The 21,525-nt window shown below is 44.7% G+C and overlaps 1 protein-coding gene across 1 annotated transcript in view; it reads right to left on the reverse strand.

The window, feature by feature from the left end:
* The window catches only part of trpm2 (transient receptor potential cation channel, subfamily M, member 2), a 172,491-nt gene that overhangs the window by 108,349 nt on the left and 42,617 nt on the right, over positions 1 to 21,525 (reverse strand). The window contains exons 8-11 of the mRNA XM_059967444.1: positions 14,230 to 14,291; positions 11,363 to 11,563; positions 6,406 to 6,508; positions 3,294 to 3,415 (exon numbers count right to left, since the gene is read on the reverse strand). Coding sequence (XP_059823427.1) covers positions 3,294 to 3,415; positions 6,406 to 6,508; positions 11,363 to 11,563; positions 14,230 to 14,291 — 488 coding nt within the window. The remainder of the gene's footprint in view (positions 1 to 3,293; positions 3,416 to 6,405; positions 6,509 to 11,362; positions 11,564 to 14,229; positions 14,292 to 21,525) is intronic.

Raw genomic sequence — 21,525 nt, forward strand, 5'->3', positions numbered from 1 at the left:
ATTCTATGTTCCGGCTCTGTCTATCTCCAGGCTCTGGGTTTCATCAGTAACTACATGGGAGCGAGTGCAACACTGGCTCTGCTCTGTAACCACCCCCACCCCACCCCTCTCCGACAATTCTACATTTCTGCATTTCAGCCTGCTGTGTCCTGAGCTCTAGATTTCAACCACCTCTTGTCTTAATGTTAAAACATGACCTTGGGACTAACACTTGCATGCCTCATTCTAAATTTCAGTCTCAATTTCTATTGATACATTTCATTGTTATTGCAAGAAATGTGAATAGTTAAGTGCACTGCATGGTTGCCTTCACTGGTTGAGACACTGGGCACCGTTATTTAATAAGGACCTCACAGCCAAAGCAGGAACTATGTGCTCTTAAGTCTACATCAGTTGGGGATGGGGTGGGGGTGCGATAAGTCACTGGAGGGCATTCTGAAGGGCAGGCCCTTTCAACGCTTGGATAGATATAGACTGAATGGACTGATTAGGGAAGGTCTGCATAGATCTGTGCTTGGGAAATAATTAATTTCTTAATGTTTATCAAAGATGTAATGATGAGTCCAGAGTGGACCTTAACAAGATCTTTGACAGGGTTGCTCATAATAAGCTAATCTAGGATTTGTGGAGAGTTAGCAAGCTGGATTCCTAAGTTGCTTGGTGGTAAGAAGCAAAAAATTTTAGTTAAAGTTTGTTTCTCAAACGGGAGGCCTGTGAGTCGTGGTGTGCCAAATGGTCCGTGCAGGGTCCTTAGTTGATTGTTATTTATAAAGACAATTTGGAGGAGAATGTATAAGGCACAATTAGTAATCTTGTGGATGATACTAAATAGATGGTAACAAAAACAGAGAATAAAGTTATCAACGATTACAGGACAATCTTGATCAGCTGGGTAATTGGGCTAAGGACTGGCAAAGGATTTCAGTCCAAAAAAGTGTGAGGCGTTGTATTTTAAGATGTCAAAGAAGTCAAGTCAAGTTGAGTTGCTTTTTATTGTCATCTCAACCATAAACTGCTGGTACAGTAAAAATGAAACAATGTTCCTCCAGGACCATGGTGCTACATGAAATGACACAAAACTACACTAGACTACGTGAGTACTTCCACAGTGAACGTTTAGGCCCTGGGAAGTGCTGTGGAACGGTGGTACCTTGCAATACAAGTGAAAGACAGCGAGGTGAAAAAGGTATTTGTCTCACTGGCGTTCAGCAGGCAGGGTACTGAAGATAGAAGCTGGATGTTATGTGGCCATTGAACAAAATGGAGTATTATGTACAGTTTTGATCACACTGTCATAAGAATGATGTCATTAAGCTGGAAAGAATGCAAAGAAAATTTACAAGAATGTTATCTGGGCTTGAAATCCTGAGTTATAACGGGAGCTTTGACAGGCCAGGACTTTATTCCTTGGAGCACTGGAGTTGAAGGGCAGCCTTGCAGAGACTTATGAAATCGTAAGGGGCTTAGAGAGGGTGACAGCACACAGTTTCTCCCCCCAGGCCCAGCTTGAGGTGAAAGGGGAGTGATTTAAAAGGGAGTTAAGTGACAACCTCTTCATGCAGAGGGTGTTGGGTATATGGAATGAGCTGACAGAGGAGGCGGCTGAGGCAGGTACATTAAGAATATTAAAAGACAAGTGAGTAAGTAAATAGATAAGGGGTTTAGAAGGGTATGGTCCAAATGCAGGCAAATGGGATTAGCTTACATGTGCACCCTGGTCAGTGTGGACAGACAGGACTGCAGGTCTTGTTTCCATACTGTAGTACTCTATGATTCTATGAGAATAAAACTTTGGACTTCATGTTGAAGTTATATTAAACTTTGGTTTGGCCATGTTTAGCATACTGTGTACAGTTTTGGTCATCCCCATTACAGAAAGGTGCCACATAAGAGGCTGCTTAATAAGATGAGGGCCCGTGGAATTACACAAAGGATACTGGAATGGGTGGAGCATTGGCTGATAGGCAGAATGCAAAGAGTGAGAATACAGGGATCCTATTCTGGTTGGTTCCGGTTACTAGTGGTGTTCCACAGGGGTCGGTGTTGGGGCCTCTTCTTTTTACACTATATATCGACGATTTAGATTATGGATTAGGTGGTTTTGTGGCTAAGTTTGCAGATGACACCAAGGTAGGTGGAGGAGCAGGAAGTGTTGAGGAAATGGAAAGGTTGCAGAGAGACTTGGTCAGTTTAGGGGAGTGGGCAAAGAAATGGAACATGAGATACAATGTTGAGAAATGTATGGTTGTACATTTTGGAAGAAGAAACAATCAGGCAGATTATTATTTAGATGGGGAGAAAATTCAAAAATCGGAAGTGCAAAGGGACTTGGGGGTCCTAGTGCAGGATACCCTAAAGGTTAACCACCAGGTTGGATTGGCAGTAAGGAAAGTGAATGCTTTGTTAGCATTCATTTCAAGAGGAATAGTGTAAGGAGGTGTTGATGAGGCTCTATGGGGTATTGGTGAGACTCCATTTGGAATACTGTGTGCAGTTTTGGGCCCCCTATCTTAGAAAGGATGTGCTGATGTTGGAGAGAGTTCAGAGAAGATTCACCAGGATGATTCCTGGAATGCAGGGACTAACATATGAGGAGTGTTTGTTGGCTCTTGGATTGTATTCATTAGAGTTTAGAAGAATGAGGGGATCTCATAGAAACATTTCAAATCTTGAAAGGTTTGGACAGAGTAGAGGTGGAAAAGCTGTTTCCCTTGGTGGGTGAGTCCAGGACAAGAGGTCACAGTCTTAGAATTAGAGGGTACCCACTTAAAACAGAGATGAGGAGAATTTTTTTTTAGCCAGAGGGTCATGGATTTATGGAATTCATTGCCACATAGAGCTGTGGAGGCCCAATCATTGAAGGTGTTTAAGGAGGAGATTGACAGGTATCTGATTAGTCAGGGTATCAAGGGATATGGGGAAAAAGCTGGAAATTGGAACTAGACGGGAGAATAGTTTAGCTCATGGTGGAGTGGCGGAGCAGACTTGATGGGCCGAATGGCCTACTTCTGCTCCTTTGTCTTGTGATCTTGTGAGGAAGGGCAAGCCAGGGAACTATAGGCTGGTCAGCCTGACATCAATAGTGGGGAAGTTACTGGAGGGAATTTTGAGGGACAGGATTTTCCAACAGTTATTTGAAGAGGTTCTTGCTGGGAGGATCCAGTGAATCCAGAGAAAGAGAGAGAGAGGGAGAGGGGAAGAGAGATAATTGTATGTAGGAACAAGAGAGCGTATACAGTACGTGTGAGACAGAGTGAATAAAGGGTCAGAGAAAGGAACAAATAACAGGTCACCTTCCACTGTTTGTCATTAGTAAAGATGTGGCTCTTGGCAATGTCAAGTCTGTTCCATGCTATAGCCAGCTGCAGTTGATGATCCAGGTTCTCTTGCCATTGGTGCCCACTGGAGCTGGAAGCTGGAAATCACAAAGGAAAATATTTATTTTACAATGTTTTTGGCTGATGCATCATGGAAAAGCCTGTTTTGGTGGGAGTTGAAATTTATTTATTGATTTAGAGATGCTGCACAGAGCAGGCCTTTCTAGCTTTTTGAGCTGCCCCCGATTCAACCCTAGCCAAATCACAGGACAAGTTACAATGACAGTTAACCTACCAACCAGAAATTCTTTTGACTGTGGGTGGAAACCCACACACTCCATGGGGAGGATGTACAGTCTGCGTCAGGTGGCGTCAAATTGAACTCTGAACTTTGACACCCCAAGATATAATAGCATCGCACTATCCACTGAGCTACCGTGGTACATGCAAGGCATTCTTCAGTGACTAAGCAGGTCAAGTAGCAGACATGGAGGGAAATGAACAGTCAATGTTTCAGGCCAAGATCCTTATCCTTACCTTTTATTCTGACAATGTAGGCTTAAAAACTTCTTTCTTCACAAACACTCCACTGTCATTTCTGGTACTTTGGTTCCCATCCACCTGCATCTCTAGATTGAACAAGCCACAGCCCTGTGTAGCACTAGCAAACCTTTCCTGTAGGATATTATTCCCCCTTCAAGTGCACAATGTCCCTTCTGTACAGATGCCATCTTCTCTGGAAGAGAGCTCAATGATCCAAAAATCTGAAGCCCTGCCTCTTGTATCAATTCCTTAGCCACATATTAAACTGTATGATCTTCCTATTTCTGGCCTCACTAGCATGTGGCACAGTAGCAATCCTGAGATCACAACCCTTGAACTTAGCACCTAACTCCATGAATTCACTTTGCAGATCTTGTCACCTATCCCACCCATGTTTTTGGTACCGATATGAACCACGGCCTCTGGTCACTTATTTGACAATGCTGTGGACTCGATCCGAGATGTCCCTAACCCTGGCACTTGAGATGCAACAAACTGATGGGGAATCACCTTCTTGTCCACAGAACTTCTTCTCTGTTCATCTAATCAACAAATCTTCTATTACCACAGCTCGCGTCTTCTCCGCCACCCCACCTCCACTTCCCTTCTGAGTCACAGATCCAGACTCAGTGCAGGAGACCTGCTTACTACAGCTTCTACTGGGTAGGTCAATTTCCGCTCCCCCCCCCCCCCCACAACAGTGTCCAAAGTGGTATACTATTATTATTGAGGAGAATAGCCACGGGAGTACTCTGCACAGGCTTTCCCTCTCCTGACAGTCTGCCAGGTACCTGCCTCCTGCAAATTAGGGCTGACAACCTCCCTGTAGCCCCTGTCTATCCTCCCCATTGTCTGAGATGAAACATGATACACATGCCTCCATTCACTGCATATTCAGGTATTTATCTAAAAGCCTCTTAAAAGCCTCATTATATCTGCTTCAGCCGCCTTCTGTGGTAGCACAATCCAGACACGTAACTCTCTCTGAGTAAAAAAAAACCCTGTTCTGCACATCTACTTTAAATTCTCTCGCTCTCAGTTGAAACCTATACCTTCGTGTCTTTGACAGTTCTATCCTTGGGGAAAGATTCTAACTACCCTAGCTATACCTTATGGTTTTATAAACTTCTAGCAACTGGGGAAGACCACAGTCTAATGTCCTTCTGCAGAGATGAGTTGGATGGGGAAGTCCCTCATACAATGGAGGCCGAATCACCCTGGGGGTCACATGAGTAGCAAAGCTGCTTTGTTCAACATTACTGAATGCACTGATCCGAGAATACTAAAAAAGTGTGTAAAGAGCTTTTCTTTACTGTGCTTATTATTTTTCTTTATGTATTTTATTATGAATAACATGTAGTTTTGTAATTAAAAATGTAAACTTCTATCAGTTTTGTCTTCAGCCTCCAAATGAGGTGTTGATTTTGTGAAGTTAAACCAGGCCAGAATGTACATAGTAAATTGCAGCGCACTGGGACATTGTAGATTGGAGAGATCGAGGTGAACAAGAACATTTGGGTACAAGAACAAGAACTAAAAGTGGCGACGCAGGTAGGCAGAGTGGTGAAGAAAGCATAAGGCATGTTTGCCTTCATCATTTGGGGCACTGAGTACAAAGTTGGGACATCATGTTGCAGATGTACTATTGGTTAAGGTCACAGTATTTTTCCTAGGGTAGGGGAATCTAAAACTAGAGGGTATACACGCAGTGGCCACTTTATAAGATACACCTCAACATGAATGCAAATATCTAATTAGCCAATCATGCGGCAGGAACTCAATGCGATAAGCATGCAGGCATGGTCAGGAGGCTCAGTTGTTTTTCAGACCAAACTCCAGAATGGGGAAGAAATGTGATCCAAGTGACTTTGATCATGGTATGATTGTTGGTGCCAGACAGGGTGGTTTGAGTATCTCAGAAACTGCTGATCTCCTGGGATTTTCATGCCAAGCAGTCTCTAGAATTTACAAAGAAAGGTGTGAAAGACGAAACAAAAGCATCCAGTGAGTGGCAGTTCTGCGGGCAAAAGCTCCCGTTAGTGAGAGAGGTCAGACTGGTTCTACTTGACAGGAAGGCAAGAGTAATTCAAACAACCAAGCGTTACAACAATAGTGTGCAGAAGAGCATCTCTGAACACACAGCATATCAAACCTTGAGTAGATGAGCTACACCTGCAGAAGACCATGGACGTACACCCAGTGGCCACTCTATTAGGTGCAGGGGATACCTAGTAATGTGGCCACTTATATAAATTTAAGCTGAGAGGGGAAAGACTTAAAATGGACATGAGTGGCAACTTTCTCATCCAGTGTGATCAGTATATGGAATGAGCTGCCGGAGGATGTGGTTGAAGCAGTCACATTAACAATATTTAAAAGACATTTGAGCAGGTACATGGATAGGAAAGGTTTAGAGGGATATGATCGAAAGATGGGCCAATGGGACTAGCTCAGTACAGGAGAGTCTTTATGCCATTCAGTACATGAGGCCAGTAGCCCACCCAGTGCCTCGCCCACTCTACCTCTCAGCCCCCCATTCACTCACCTTTCAATAAGGCTTGAAGAATGGCAACATCCAAATCATTGTTCCCTGATGCATCTGCTTGGAAAACAGTCAGAAGATCCTGCATCCTGATGATGTCTTGGACCTGGGGGGGGGGGGGGGGGGGAGACAAGGCATGGTGAATTTCACCAGAGGGACTGATAACAGATTCGAAAACAGGGAGCACAACAGCTTTATGGTTGAGGGAAAATCCAGGAACAACTCTGAATATAAAATAATGAGTGTTGTGTTACCCACCAGCATCACTAGTTTTCTACCAGCTCTTTGCCCCTTTACTAGAGACCTGCCCCCTGTTCCTTCGGACCCTACACCCCTCCTCCGTCACTACCTGAGGCTAAACCCCACACCCCACAACCTTTCCATATTATGTCACATTCAGAGAACAGACCATCTGCATTTCCCCATAGCTCAGTAAACCTCAGCTTTCATTTCTGTTTTTATTTTATTTATAGATACAGCACATTAACAGACTCTTCCAGCCCAATGAGCCCAATTACAGCCAATTAATCTACTAATTCATATGTCCTTGGAACATAGGAGAAAACCCACGTTTGCAGTCATGGGGAGAAAATTCAAACTCCCTACAGACAGTGGCGGAACTCAACATGGGTTGCTGGTACCGTAATAGCATTACATTAACCGTGTAGCTACCGTGGCTCTGTCTTCATCTTATGGTAGCACCATGAACTTTTGTTACCTCATGACTTAATTAGCCTGAGTACAAGGGTTCGGGTAACAGGTCTGACAGGCAAACATCAGCAACCTGCACAGTGTGGAGTGATGGTTGTCCTCAGCAGGAATAGGGATAGCCTGCAGCCAATCCTGGTTCTAACCAGAAACTCAATCCCAACACACCTCCACTGAGTTTACAACTGAGTGAGTTTAGGCATTTGTGAGTAACTCTTGCTGGATAGATATGTCAATGTCAAAGTAAATCTATTATCAAAGCATGTATACGTCACCGTGTTCTACCCTGAGATTCATTTTCTTGTAGGTATTCACAGTAAGGTGACTGTTAAAGCAACTTGAAAGAGATTTTCAACCTAGTTTAATTTAAAATTGGCTTGAAAAAAAGCCAATATTAAAAAGAGGAGAGATAGACTTTCACTTTGCAGAGCTGGTCTCAGTAAAATCCATCTCTCGTGGCAGAATTACAAGTGACTGCACTGGGGAAACCTGGTGGTTTAGCCACCATCTATGGAGGAAAATAGACAGTGGACATTTCAGTAATGACTCTTCGTCTGGGCTGGGTGGAGATGGAAACAAACAGTGTGGGGTTGGGAAGCTTTCAGGCTGGAGGCCGTGGAGGAGAGATCTCTGGAAGTGATTTGGTCAGGGACAAAGTGGCTTCATAATCATCAGGGGGTGGTGGTCCAGGGTAGGTAAGGGGAAGTATCCGAGTGTGCAGATGGATTTCTACAAGGTAAGGGTTAGTCTGCCAGATAACAATGACCCAAAAGACACCTGTCCATTTCCTTCCACAGATGGTGCATGATCTGCTGAGTTCTTCCAGCATCTTGCTTGCAGTAGTGGCTTGAGTTCCCTCTGTGTCATAATTTGGTAGGCATTGTGAGAGCTCTGTTTGGGGCTCACACAGAGAAGATCACAATGTCTATGGAAAAGAGTACAGTCGACGTTTCGGGCCGAGACCCTTCATCAGGACTTCGTCAGGATTGAGATCACAGAAATGAAGGTCTTTAAAGAGGTTTATAAAATCATGAGGGGTATACATAAGTTGGGTGGTAACAGTCTTTTTACCAGGGTAGGAGAACCTAAAACTAGAGCCTTAAGGTGAGAAGGAAAAGGGAATGGGAGGGGCAAGTTTTTCATAACTTACTCCTCAGCTGTCCTTTCCACTTTCGCCTTGTGATCAGTGTATGGAATGAATTGTCAGAGACAGGTACATTACTTGAAGGGGCACTGGCTTAGGAATAGGAAGGATATGGGTTAAACACAGGCAAACAGGATTGGAATAGATGTGCATCTTGGTTGGCATGGGCGAGTTGTGCTGCTTCCTGAGATGTTCTAGAACTGCACTCAATATTCCAAAAATGGCCCAATCAATGTTGTATAAAGTTGTAACATTACATTCCAGGTCTCATATTCTATACTATGGCCATTGAAGACAAAGCATCCCTTTTTCAGTACCTGTACCTGTGGGTCAGTGTTACACAGAGGCCAATCTGGGTCAGTATGGGTGGAGATGTGGTGTTACACAGAGTGACCAATCTGGGTCAGTATGGGTGGAAAAACGGTGTTTTTTTTAATCAAAACTCTAAAAGTTTATTTACAACACGTAGACACAAGACAATATTTACAAGACAGTAGTTACACTCAAATCTCTATACCGTTACTACCGTCCTTAAAACAGCTTATACTGCGGGGGGACCACTGCTCATGGAAATCCCCCAATAAGCCCGCCATGACCACATGCTCCTTGTCCAAGGACAGCCGGGCACGGACATATCCTCGGGAAAGGGGCAGGCAGTCAACCTGGGCAGTACTCTCCACCTTCTGCTGCCTAGACCCATGTGTAGCCATCTTGGCCAGGCCCAGGAGCAAGCCTACCAGGGGATCCTCCTCATGACCAGTCGCCTTCCGCACTGGGTACCCGTATATGAGGAGCACGGGACTGAAGTGCAGCCAGAAACTCAGCAAAAGCCCCCTGAGAAACTCAAACAGTGGCTGTAACCTCTCACGTACCGTGTACGCTTGGTACACTGACTCCTCTGGCCACAGAATAGACAGCTGGGAGGGGTGTCAGTGAACCTGCTCATGAATCTGTTATACAGGACTGCCCAATGCAACACCTTCCACTCCAGGTCCCCAGTATGCAGGGGAAGCACCCCAGCGTAAAGAAGCTTTGACTGGGGACCTCCTCCGCTGCCAAGGCAAGTCCGGTCAGCAGACGAAGGCAAGGCTTGATAAATTGATTCCAGATCCTGCTACTTTTGATGTTCAGTCATACAGATCAACTTCAGAACCAGACAGAGATTGAATAAGTTGTGAAGGGTTTAATAAGGAAGAAACTTGTTTGCATTTGCAAAAGGATCAACAATTGGAGGACATTGGCTTGATGTCACAATCAGAGGACATAGGTGCACTTTCAGCACAGACACACCACAGAGCTGTGTGTTTAGCCTCCTGCACTACTTGCTTTTCTCCTATGATTGTGTGGCACAGCAGAGCTCCAGTGCCACATTGAAGTTTGTTGATGACACCACCGTGAGCTGAATTGAAGGGGGTGATGAATCAGCATCAGAGTGAAAATTTGGCTGAGTGGTGTCACAACAACAACCTCGATGTCGGCGAGACCAAGGAACTGATTGTAGACTTTAGGAGAGGAAAACCATATTTCCATGAGTGAGTCCTCATCGGAGGATCAGTGATGGAGAGGGTCAGCAACTACTATTTCAGAGGGTCTGTCCTGGATCCAGCATGTAAGCACAATTGCAAAAAAAGCACAGCTGTGCCTCTACTTTATGAGTCTATGGAGATTCAGCATGGCATCTAAAACTTCGACAAACTTCTATAGATACGTAGTGAAGAGTGTATTGACTGGTTGCATCACATCCTAGTATAGAAATACCACCATCCTTGAATGGAAAATCCTACAAAAGGTAGTGGATTTGGCCTAGTACATCATGGGTAAATCCCTCCCAACTACTGAGCATGCTGTCGTAGGAAAGCAGCATCCATTATCTGAGATACCAACCACCCAGGCCATGCTCTCTTCTCACTGCTGCCATCAGGCAGAAGGAACGAGAGCCAGAGGACGTTAACCACCAGGCTCAAGGACAGTTACTACCCCTCAACCATCAGACTCTTGAATAAAAGGGGACAACGACACTCTCTTGCCCATCCATTGAAATGTTCCTACAGCCAATGATCTCACTTTAAGGACTCTATCTTGTTATCTCATGTTCTTGTAATTTACTTATATTTTCATTTGCACAGTTTGCTTTCTTTTGCTCTCTGGTTGACCTTTCATTGATCCTGTTATAATTACTATTCTATATATATGCTAAGTATGCCCACAGGAAAATGAATCTCATGCTTGTATGTGATAACATATATGTACTTTGATAATTTACTTTAAACCTTGAACTTTGAACGTAGGGTTTGGTGTCACAATCAGAGGACTAGGTCTGATGTCGTTAGCAAAAGTAAGTTGGAGCAGCAGATTTAAACATAAGACCATAAGACAAAGGAGCAGAAGTTGGCCATTTGGCCCATCGAGTCTGCTCCGCCATTTTATCGTGAGCTGATCCATTCTCCCATTTAGTCCTACTCCTTGGCCTTCACACCATAACCTTTGATACCCTGGCTACTCAGATACCTATCAATCTCTGCCTTAAATACACCCAATGACTTGATTTCCACTGCTGCCCGTGGCAACAAATTCCACAGATTCACCACCCTCTGGCTAAAAAATTACCTCGCATCTCTGTTCTGAATGGGCACCCTTCAATCCTTAAGTCATGCCCTCTTGTACTAGACTCCCCCACCATGGGAAAGAACTTCGCCACATCCATATTTCATGACATGAACCGAACTTAGAGCTTTACTGGTGCTGGCCAAGGGCCTTGGCAATATCTCTGAAATTAATTGTGCACAGAAACCTACCTGTATCAAGTAAGAAGTGAATGATATGTTAGAGACTTTGAGTCAGGGATCAAAGATCAAATATCTGGAAGCTGATGATACATGATATTAATTAGCATTCAGAATGCATAAAAGAACCACAATTCTGAGACTGGTTCAGGTGTCACTGCGAATTGATTTTGTTGTTTGCTGGATTGTGGAGGATGTTGCGTGTCTGAATTTTCCAAAGGCATATTAAACACAACATTCAGACATGTAGTACAAGGGGAAACATACAGCGTGTCGGACCTTCCTACGAGATGAGGGAGGCTCCAATGAGGGGCCAGTCTTGTACCTTTTTGGTCCATAGTATTATATCTTGATCAGAGAACGTGTTGTAGCAGTCAGCGAAGAACGTGCGCAGCTGCTTCTGAATGAAGGAGATGGTAATCTGCATCATAGGTAAATTGGCTGCTGCAGCCAGTACGTCAGCCGCTCGGCCTGAACCCTCCACAATGACACAAGGAGTCCCATTGCTTATCGCACTATGTATTGTCTGCAAGACAAGAATGACCATCACAGAGCAAAAAAACAAGAGGTGATCGTTTATACATGTTTTACACATTCCCCACTCCAAGCATCAAATGTTCATGATTCATACCCAAGATAGAAAAATAGTAAGCATCACACATTTATCTTAAGTGATCAAGCTTGATGTATGTTTTTGGGTCTTGTGCAGATGTAACCAAAAAGGTAGATGAAGTTAGGGGAGTGGATATTGTTTATATGGACTTTAGTGAGGCCTTCTACTAGGTCCCACATAGTAGGCTGGTCTGGAGCTTTAGGCCCCCTGGAATCCAAGCAGAGCTAGTTAGGTAGATTCAAAATTGTCAGTAGGATACGAAGCGGAGGGTTGCAACTCAGGCTGGTGACCAGTAGTGCTCCGCTGGGGTCAGTGTTGTGAACCTTGTTATTGGTTATTTCTTTAACTTGGTTGCAGGTGTGAATGCTCACGGCTTGATCAGTAAGCTTGCAGGAGACACAAGATTAACTGGTATTGCTAATTGTTATCACAGATTACAGGGGGGCCTTGCTCAGTTAAAGAAGTGGGCTGAGGAGCTGCAACTAGATTTCAGTACAGTTAAGTGTAAGGTGATACATTTTGTAAAATCAAACCAGTGTGAGTCTTGTACTATGAATGGTTGCAGTCTAGGGAGTGTGGTGGAACAGAGAACCCAGGAGTATGAGTCTACAGTCTGGTCAAAGTGGTGTTACATGTGAATGGTTGGTGGAAAAGGCATTTAGCACGATAGTCTTCATCAATCAAGGCATTGAACAGTTGTATAAGTTGATAGTGAGGCCACACATGGAGGACTATGTATAGTTTTGTTTATTCTATCACAGCAAAGATGTGGTTAAACTGGAAAGTGTGCAGGAAAGATTTATGAGGTTGTTGCTGGGACTGGTGAACCTGAGTTATAAGCTAGGTCTTTATCTTCAGAGCAGAGGAAAATGATGGGTGGTTTTAAAGAGGTTTATAAAATGAGGGTCATAGATAAAGCAATGGCAGTATCCTTTTCCCAAGGGTAGGTTAATCAAAAACTTGGGGCACAGATTCAGGGTGAGAGGAGACAGATTTAAAAGGGACTTGAGGGGAAATATTTTCACTCAGAGGGTGGCAAATATTTGGAAAGTCATGCCAGAGGAAGTGAGAGGCAGGTAAAATAATTATCATGTAAGAAGCACTGAGATAAATACATGGAGTGAGGTGAATTACAGGGTTATGGTTTGAATGCACAAAATTGGGACTAAATGTGGGGGCACCATGGTCAACATGGACTTGTTGGGCCAAATGGCCTGAATCTGTAGTGTATTGCTCTATGAATCCATGATATTAACAAGTTGAGTTGAGTGACTCTATGATTCTAAGAAACAATGAAGACCTGTTGTTTTAACCCCAACATCAGAGGTTGAGCAACCGAAGAGGTCCTGCAGGTAGAACTGAGGAAGCAAGGAAAGTGCAGCCAGAGGTAGGGATGTGCCCTGGTTGCACAGGAGAAGTAGAAACTGGAGAGGTCTTTGGTAATCAGGGAGGAACAGAAAAGCATTTCTGTGTTTACAGATGTGTCTCTGAGATGGTACAGCTCAGTCAAGGATGCCACTGAACATCTTAAAGGGGTGGGTGGGAGACAGCCAGAAGTTGTGTGTATCAATGCCAAGGATATGGGTAAGGAAAGAGGTGGGTTCTTGTGGATAGAGCTTTGGGAGTGTAGAAAAGGGTTAAAAAGTAGCAGCTCGGTGCCATGTGTAGGTGAGTACAGAAGAAGGACCCTAGAAGATGGATGCACACATTTGTAACCAGTGTAGGAAAGAGTGCTTTAGATCCTGAGGAGGTGGGACCATTTCTGAAGCAGGTAGGACCTCTACTGGCCAGGTAGGTTTCACCTTAACAGGCAGAGCAGCAATGTTACCGTGTGTGGGGTGGGGGTGGTGGGTAGGTGTCAAACTAATTTGAGAACCTGAGGGAATAATAGTTGGAAGGGAGGCATGAGTTGTTAGTTAGGAGATCAAAGATTCCAGTCAATGGTGGTGTATTGGGAAGAGGAAGAGAGAAAATGGAAAGATCAAATTAAAGGCAAAATATGAAACAGAACAGGGAAAACAAATTATACTGGATTAGGCCAATGCAAGGATTTTACTGGAGCCAGTGAAAGCAGACTTGATGGGCCAAATTGCCTAATTCTGCTCCTATATCTTATGGTGTTGTAGTCTATGTTATAGGTATAAGACTCTTCATTGACCTCTTATTTTAACATAAGTCACCAGGACCAGATACTGGGATGAAATCATGTACTGTATATGTGAATGATGTTGGAAAGCTTGAGAGTGGTGAGCATTCATCCCTTGTTCAAGGATGAAAGTAAGGAAATAAGCCAGTCTCAAAACAACAAATTTCACATGATGTGTGTCCCAGTGATAATAAACCTGATTCTGATTGAGGTAATTTAATTTCAGCAGTGCAGAGTTTTTAGAAATATCGATCCAGGATGGCATTGACAGTCATCTGCAGGAAAATGGATCGAGGCATAGAAAGCCTGCATAGATTTGTACAGGGTAAATTGTATTGAAGCAATTGGGTAAAATGTTTAATGACATAATGGACAGAGTTGATAAGGATGTCCCAAAACAAGAAAGGGAAAATATAAGTGTGGATTGACTTACACTCAATGTTCCAGGACCACCTTCAAGGGCAACACATACAATTGGAATCTCAATTCCAACATCTGCAAATCAAATATTGATGTCACAGAACGCAATTTTATAGGAACTTCTTAAAACATCATTGAAACATTACCCTTGATTTAAACTTTCTCAGTACAAGTTCAATGCCTGAAATAATATCCTAAAATCTGGCCTTAGTGTGGAATTACAGCTCTTGTCCTTTGCCTTCAGGTTTTGGTAACAGCTTTGACTGGCCTGCATTTCACAGCCTTGCAATCCCTTTGATTGTTGTCTCGCTCTCTGTCGTTGCCCTCAGTAAACTGGAAACCAGATTGAAAAGTGGTGTCTCCCTGCAGCGCTGTCCTCACTCTGTCTGACAGCTATGCATTCTCCCTCCCTCCATCCATCACCCTCTTTGCAGCCAACTTGTTTCCTCATTTACCACCTGTCCTTTCAACCTTTCCCTTCTCAGCATCCAGCGTTCCAAACACTCCCTTTGCATGGGGCAGTGATTCACTTGCACTCCTCCCAGTCCAGTGAACTGCATCTGAAGTTCACTGTCTGGCTTCCTCTGCACTGGAGAAACCCATCACAGAAAATGAAAAAAAAAATCCTGCGGATGCTGAAAAATTTTAAAAAGCAGAAAATTCTGGAAATACTCAGCAGGTCAGGCAGTATCTGGTGGAACAGAAACAGAATTAATGTGTTGGATTGATGAGCCTTTCTCAGAACTTTCCTATCCACGTACTTGTCCGCATACAGTTAATGTAACTGCATCCAACACGTCCTCTAGCAGCTTGCTTAGGTGCCTATTAAATCTCTCCCCTCTCACCTGAAACCTACATTCTCCAGTTCTTAATCTCCCCCCACTCGCAACCTGGAGATAAGATAGTATGAAGGCCAGGTGAGAACATGGACCACAGAAAGCTAGAGTACAGAGCAGGGAGGCAAGCTTAGAAGATCAAATTAGGCATGTCCTCCTCTTCTTGAGAAGAAATAATGATAGGGTGTGGTGGTTCAGTCTGAAGTCCGTGGTCCGGTCCGCGGACTCCGGGTTTTCCGGCGGTCCCTTGCTGCGGTTGGACTTAACCAGAAACACCTGAGGCTCATATTGGAACTGGGAATATAAGTGGCCCTGGCATTGAGTGTGGTTGGGGTCGGTCGGTCATCTTGTTTGAACCATGGTTTCTGGGAGTCTTGCTGGTAGTAGTTGGAGCAGACATTGCAGTATGGATTCAGCTGATTCCTGGGCCAGCTGGGTGGCTGTCGGCCACTCTGAGTTAGGTAGGGATCTGGCTGCATCCATAGCCAGCCAAGGCTGCTGGTCGTAACAGCTACTCGAAGCTACCCCGATGCAGAGGTGGAACTGTCTGTCGTTCCTTGGTGTTTGTCTCTTCCTGTCCTCGCCCCTGTGGGGTAAGTCAGGCTGTTCTGCCATTGCCCTGCAGGGAGAATCTGTCTTGTCTTGTCTTTGCCTCCGTTGGGTATGTCAGGCTGTTCTGCTGCTACCTGATGGATGGTCCTGCCCCACTTTGGTGTGGAGTTATAGATGAGTCCTGGCTTGTCAGAAGATAAGTCCTGGCTCCATGTTGATGTACAGTTCCTAGTATGCCCCTAGCTCCAGCCTTCGAGTTCCCCAAGCTCTAAGCCTGCAGCCTCCAGCCTCGACCCAACCTTCAAGCCTCAAGCCTCGACCCAAGCCTCTAGCCTCTAGCTTCTAGCCAAGCCTTGTCACGTCTTCGCCTGAGTTTGGAGGTCTGAACCCGAGGCGAGACCCAGGTTCTGGGTCCTTGTCCAATCTCGGGCTCGGAGTCCACCCGAGGCTCCTTGTTCCCAATCCCTCATCCTGGTCCTGCTTCCCCTGCCTAGACTGCATCCCGTCCCGTCCTTGGGTTCCGTCTCATCCTGTTTCCGGGACTCCAGTGTCTGTACCCTGCAGTTGGGTCCTGATTCAACACCCGACTTATGACAAAGGGAAAGAGGAGAATGAAGAAGTTGTGGAGCAGTTGTGCTCTGTCCACAGGACTTGTCCAGAGGTTCTTGTTCCAATAGACAATAGGTGCAGAAGTAGACCATTCGGCCCCTTGAGTCTGCACCGCCATTCTGAGATCATGGCTGATCATTCACTATCAATACCCAGTCCCTGCCTTGTCACCATATCCCTTGATTTCCCTATCCATCAGATATCTCATCTAGCTCCTTCTTGAAAGCATCCAGAGAATTGGCCTCCACCGTCTTCCGAGGCAGTGCATTCCACACCTCCACAACTTTCTGGGAGAAGAAGTTTTTCCTCAACTCTGTTTTAAATAACTGACCTCTTATTCTCAATCCATGCCCTCTGGTACTGGACTCTCCCAACATCTGGAACATATTTCCTGCCTCAATCCTATAAAACCCTTTAATTATCTTAAACGTTTCAATCAGATCCCCTCTCAATCTCCTCAATTCCAGCGTGTACAAGCCCAATCTCTCCAATCTCTCTGCGTAAGACAGCCCTGCCATCCCAGGAATCAACCTAGTGAATCTACGCTGCACTTCCTCAACTGCCAGAATGTCCTTCCTTAAACCTGGAGACCAAAACTGTACACAATATTCCAGGTGTGGTCTCACCAGGGCCCTGTACAAATGCAAAAGGACATCCTTGCTCTTGTACTCAATTCCCCTTGTAATAAATGCCAACATTCCATTTACCCTCTTCACTGCCTGTTGCACTTGCTCATTCACCGTCATTGACTGATCAACTAGGACTCCTAGGTCTCTTTGCATTTCTCCCTTACCTAACTCTACACTGTTCAGACAATACTCTGCCCTCTTGTTCCTGCTTCCAAAGTGGATAACTTCACATTTATTCACATTGAATGACATCTGCCAAGTATCTGCCCACTCACCCAGCCTATCCAAGTCTCCCTGTATTCTCCTAACGTCCTCTTCGCATGTCACACTGCCACCCAGTTTAGTATCGTCAGCAAACTTGCTGATATAGTTTTCAATGCCCTCATCTAAATTGTTGACATAAATCGTAAAGAGCTGTGGTCCCAATACAGAGCCCTGTGGTACCCCACTAGTCACCTCCAGCCAGTCCGAGAAACACCCATTCACTGCTACCCTTTGCTTTCTATCTGCCAACCAGTTTTCTATCCATGTTGAAACCCTGCCCCCAATGCCATGAGCTCTGATTTTACTCACCAATCTCCTATGTGGCACCTTAATAAAATGCCTTCTGAAAATTTAGGTACACTACATCCACTGGCTTACCCTCGTCTAACATCCTTGTTACACCCTCAAAAAACTCCAACAGATTAGTCAAGCATGATTTGCCCTTGGTAAATCCATGCTGGCTCGGCCTAATCCTATTACTGCCATCAAGATATGCCACTATTTCGTCCTTAATAATGGACTCAAGCATCTTCCCCACGACTGACGTTAGGCTAACAGGGCGATAGTTCTCTGTTTTCTCCTTCCCTCCCTTCTTGAAAAGTGGGATAACATTAGCCACTCTCCAATCTTCAGGAACTGATCCTGAATCTAAGGAACATTGGAAAATGATTACCAATGCATCCGCAATTTCCTGAGCCACCTCTTTTAGAACCCTCGGATGCAGACCATCTGGACCCGGGGATTTATTAGCCTTCAGTCCTATCAGTCTACTCATCACAGTTTCTTTCCTAATGTCAATCTCTTTCAATTCCTCTGATATCTTATGACCCTGGCCCATCCATACATCTGGGAGATTGCTTGTGTCCTCCCTGGTGAAGACAGATCTAAAGTACGCATTAAATTCTGTTGCCATTTCCCTGTTTCCCATAACAATTTCTCCCAATTCATTCTTCAAGGGGCCAACATTGTTCTTAACTATCTTCTTTCTCTTCACATAGCTAAAAAAGCTTTCGCTATCCCCTTTTATATTCCTGGCTAGACTGAGCTCATACCTGATTTTTTCTCTCCGTATTGCTGTTTTAGTTAAGATCTGCTGTTCCTTAAAACTTTCCCAATCATCTGTATTCCCACTCATCTTAGCCCTGTCATACTTCTTTTTCTTTAATGCTATACAATCTCTGACTTCCTTTGTGGCCCTTCCCCCTCTTTGAATCCTTCCTTCTCATTGGAATGAACTGCTTTTGCATCTTTTGTATTATCCCCAAGAATATCTGCCACTGCTGATCCACTGTCTTTCCTGCCAGGGCATCTGCCCATTTAACTTTGGCCAGCTCTTCTCTCATGGCTCTGTAGTCTCCTTTATTTAATTGCAACACTGACACCTCTGATCTGCCCTTATCCCTCTCAAATTGTAGATAAAAACTTATCATGTTATGATCACTACTTCCTAATGGTTTCTTTACTTCAAGATCACTTATCAATTCCAGTTCATTACACATCACCAAGTCCAAAATAGCCTCGTTCCTGGTTGGCTCAAGCACAAGCTGTTCCAAAAATACATCCCTTAGACACTCCACAAACTCCCTATCCTGGGGTCCAGCACCTACCTGATTCTCCCAGTTCACCGGCAAGTTGAAATCTCCCATAACGACTGCATTACCTTTAGCACATGCCAATGTTAACTCCCTAATCAACTTGTACCCAATATCCACGCTACTGTTTGGGGGCCTGTACACAACACCCATTAGGGTCTTTTTACCCTTACTGTTCCTCAGCTCAATCCACACAGACTCTACTTCCCCTGTTCCCAAGTCACCTCTTGCTGAGGACTGAATCTCATTCCTCACCAACAGGGCCACCCCACCCCCTCTACCAATATTTCTGTCTCTACGATAGCACGTATACCCTGGTACACTCAATTCCCAGGCCTGATCCCCTTGCAGTCATGTCTCCGTTATCCCAACAATATCGTAGTTCCCCATTTTCATCTGAGCTTCAAGCTCATCTGTCTTATTTCTGACACTACGCGCATTCAAGTATAGAATTCTTAGCCCATTCCTCCTCTCTTTGCTTAAAACACTGTCTATTGTACCTAACCCAGCTCCTTGAACTTCCATCGGGCTAATTACAGCTTGAATTTTGATGACCTTCTCAAGATCACCCAAACCTTCTACACATTTAACCCCATGCCCCTTCTGACCAACCCTCTGTACATGTAACTTTTCCAACACATGTTCTGTCTCACCTTTCTCCTTTACACAATTAATATTTGGGAAATGTGTATTCCCCACCTGTCCCTTATCCTTCATCATATCATCTTCTCTCGTATTCTGGATCCCTGCCCCCTGCATATCTAGTTTAAACCCCCCTGAGCAGCACTGGCAAACATTCCCGCAAGAATGTTAGTACCCCTCCAGTTCAGATGTAGACCGTCCCTTCAAAACAGATCCCAATGTCCCTGGAACAAAGACCAATTATCCAAAAACCTGAACCCTTCCTTCCTGCACCACTGCTTCCCTACTGCTTTAAGTCTGCATCTCACTTCTGCACCAGCCTTTTGGTCCGTGGCCTCCTACACTATCACAACCAGCCCCAATGAAAGCTTGAGGGGCAGAAACTTGTCATTGTCAGCTGGTTGCAGTTTTTTTGGTCTCAGGATGGAATGCCTCAACTTTGGGCAACTTGCTCTCCCTGTGTCTGTCAGAACCGGCCATCCTGCCAGAACTCATCCAACCCTGGCTAAAGCTCCCTTTCAGCACAGCCAGACACATTGGGCACATCTTGTTACCCAGCAGTTTTCAACCTTTTAGACTCTGTCTCTCAAACTGCCCCATTAAGCCATCAACTGGATGATCTCTACATCTTATTCTGTCTATGCAGACCTATTCCTTGGTCTTCTTCAGAGGTGGATGGGCACTGATGGCACACTCCTCATGGTCAGAGATCCACTGACCTGTGAGTGCCAGCAGACTTCCTCTGTACTATATTAACTGGGAGAAATGTTGGAGATGAGAGCACTTATGTGAAACACCATGCACCTTCACTGTAGCAAGCCATTTGCTGTTGCTTCTTAATAAAGGTAGTTTAAAAGAAATCTTTTAAAAATATACACAAAATAAATATATAGAATGAAAGTAGTTGGGTGAATGAAGAATCTCTATGCCCCAGACATACGATGTGTGGTACTTGAGGAGCTGCAGTGGAAAGCGGCTGTGTGAGGAATCAGAGATAAGGGAAGTGTCTTTGCAGCCTTTGGAAGGAAGCCAGCTTCAGAAAGAGGAACTGCAACTGCTGTGTTTGTAGGTCTATGAATGGATCTGGATATAAATGCTGGTGGTTAATTAATAAGTTTGCAAACAATATGGAGATTATTGACATTGTGTATGGTGTAGAAGATTGCCAAAGGATGCAGAAGGATAACAACTCCCACTGCATTAGGTGAACTTTATTAGGTACACCTATACCCAATACATGAAGAATGAAGAGGGCATATCTGAACTCTCCCCTTACAAATTGACAAGCGTCTCATGGAATGAGCCTCCAGATCATCAGCCAGAAGCCCAGTTCCATTCCCAAAACCAGTTCAGGATGCAGGACCCTCATCATCAATGACTCCAGAACCCATGCAATTAATGAAAGCACCCTTAACTGCCTGAGAGCATGAGCACAATGGAGAATCAAACTGTGTGCTTTCTGCAGAGCCTTGGATCATCCATACAACAAACAACTACTGCATCCAGGAAACAGCTTCACCAGGTACAGACAAAGGGCCTTCTATCTAGTAAGCTCCCCCAGGTTCCTTCCTTTAGCACCATAGCCTGACTCACTCTCTCTGTACTCCTCCACTCAACAAGCCAAGATTCACTGCTGGGTTTTTAACCACCTGGGAAGTGGAAGGGGCTCTATGTGTGCAGGAGGCTCCACTGGGTTCTGGGGCAGCAGGCAATCCCTGGGATAATGAATCAGATGTGTTGGAATGGAGGAGCAAATTCTGCCTTTATGTCTTAGGGTCTTTAAGATTGAAGAGGTCATAAAGTTGAGGGTCGTGGAACAAAAGCGCAATGCTGAAGGAGCTGTGTGGGTCAAGCAGCATCTGCGGAAGCAAAAGGCACCCAAGACCCTGCATCTGGACTCCCACCAGTCCAAATTCATGACCTCCGTACACAGCAGCATCAGTGGGGGGAGGAATGGTGGGTAGGTGGAATCAGTCGGGGCAGGAGATAGGAATAACGAAGAAAGTGAGAAAAAACCTAAGAGGACAGGTGAGTGTCAGAGACAAAGGAAAGAGCGTTGGGGACATGTGGGTTACCTGAACTTGGAATATTCAATGTTCTTCATACTGGGGTCATGAACTTGGACTGGTGGGAGGAGGAGAGTGGAGATGAGAATATGGGGTGCCTGACTCACTACATAATGTAT

This window comes from Hypanus sabinus, chromosome 4 (genome assembly GCF_030144855.1).
Source record: "Hypanus sabinus isolate sHypSab1 chromosome 4, sHypSab1.hap1, whole genome shotgun sequence".
NCBI lineage: Eukaryota > Metazoa > Chordata > Chondrichthyes > Myliobatiformes > Dasyatidae > Hypanus > Hypanus sabinus.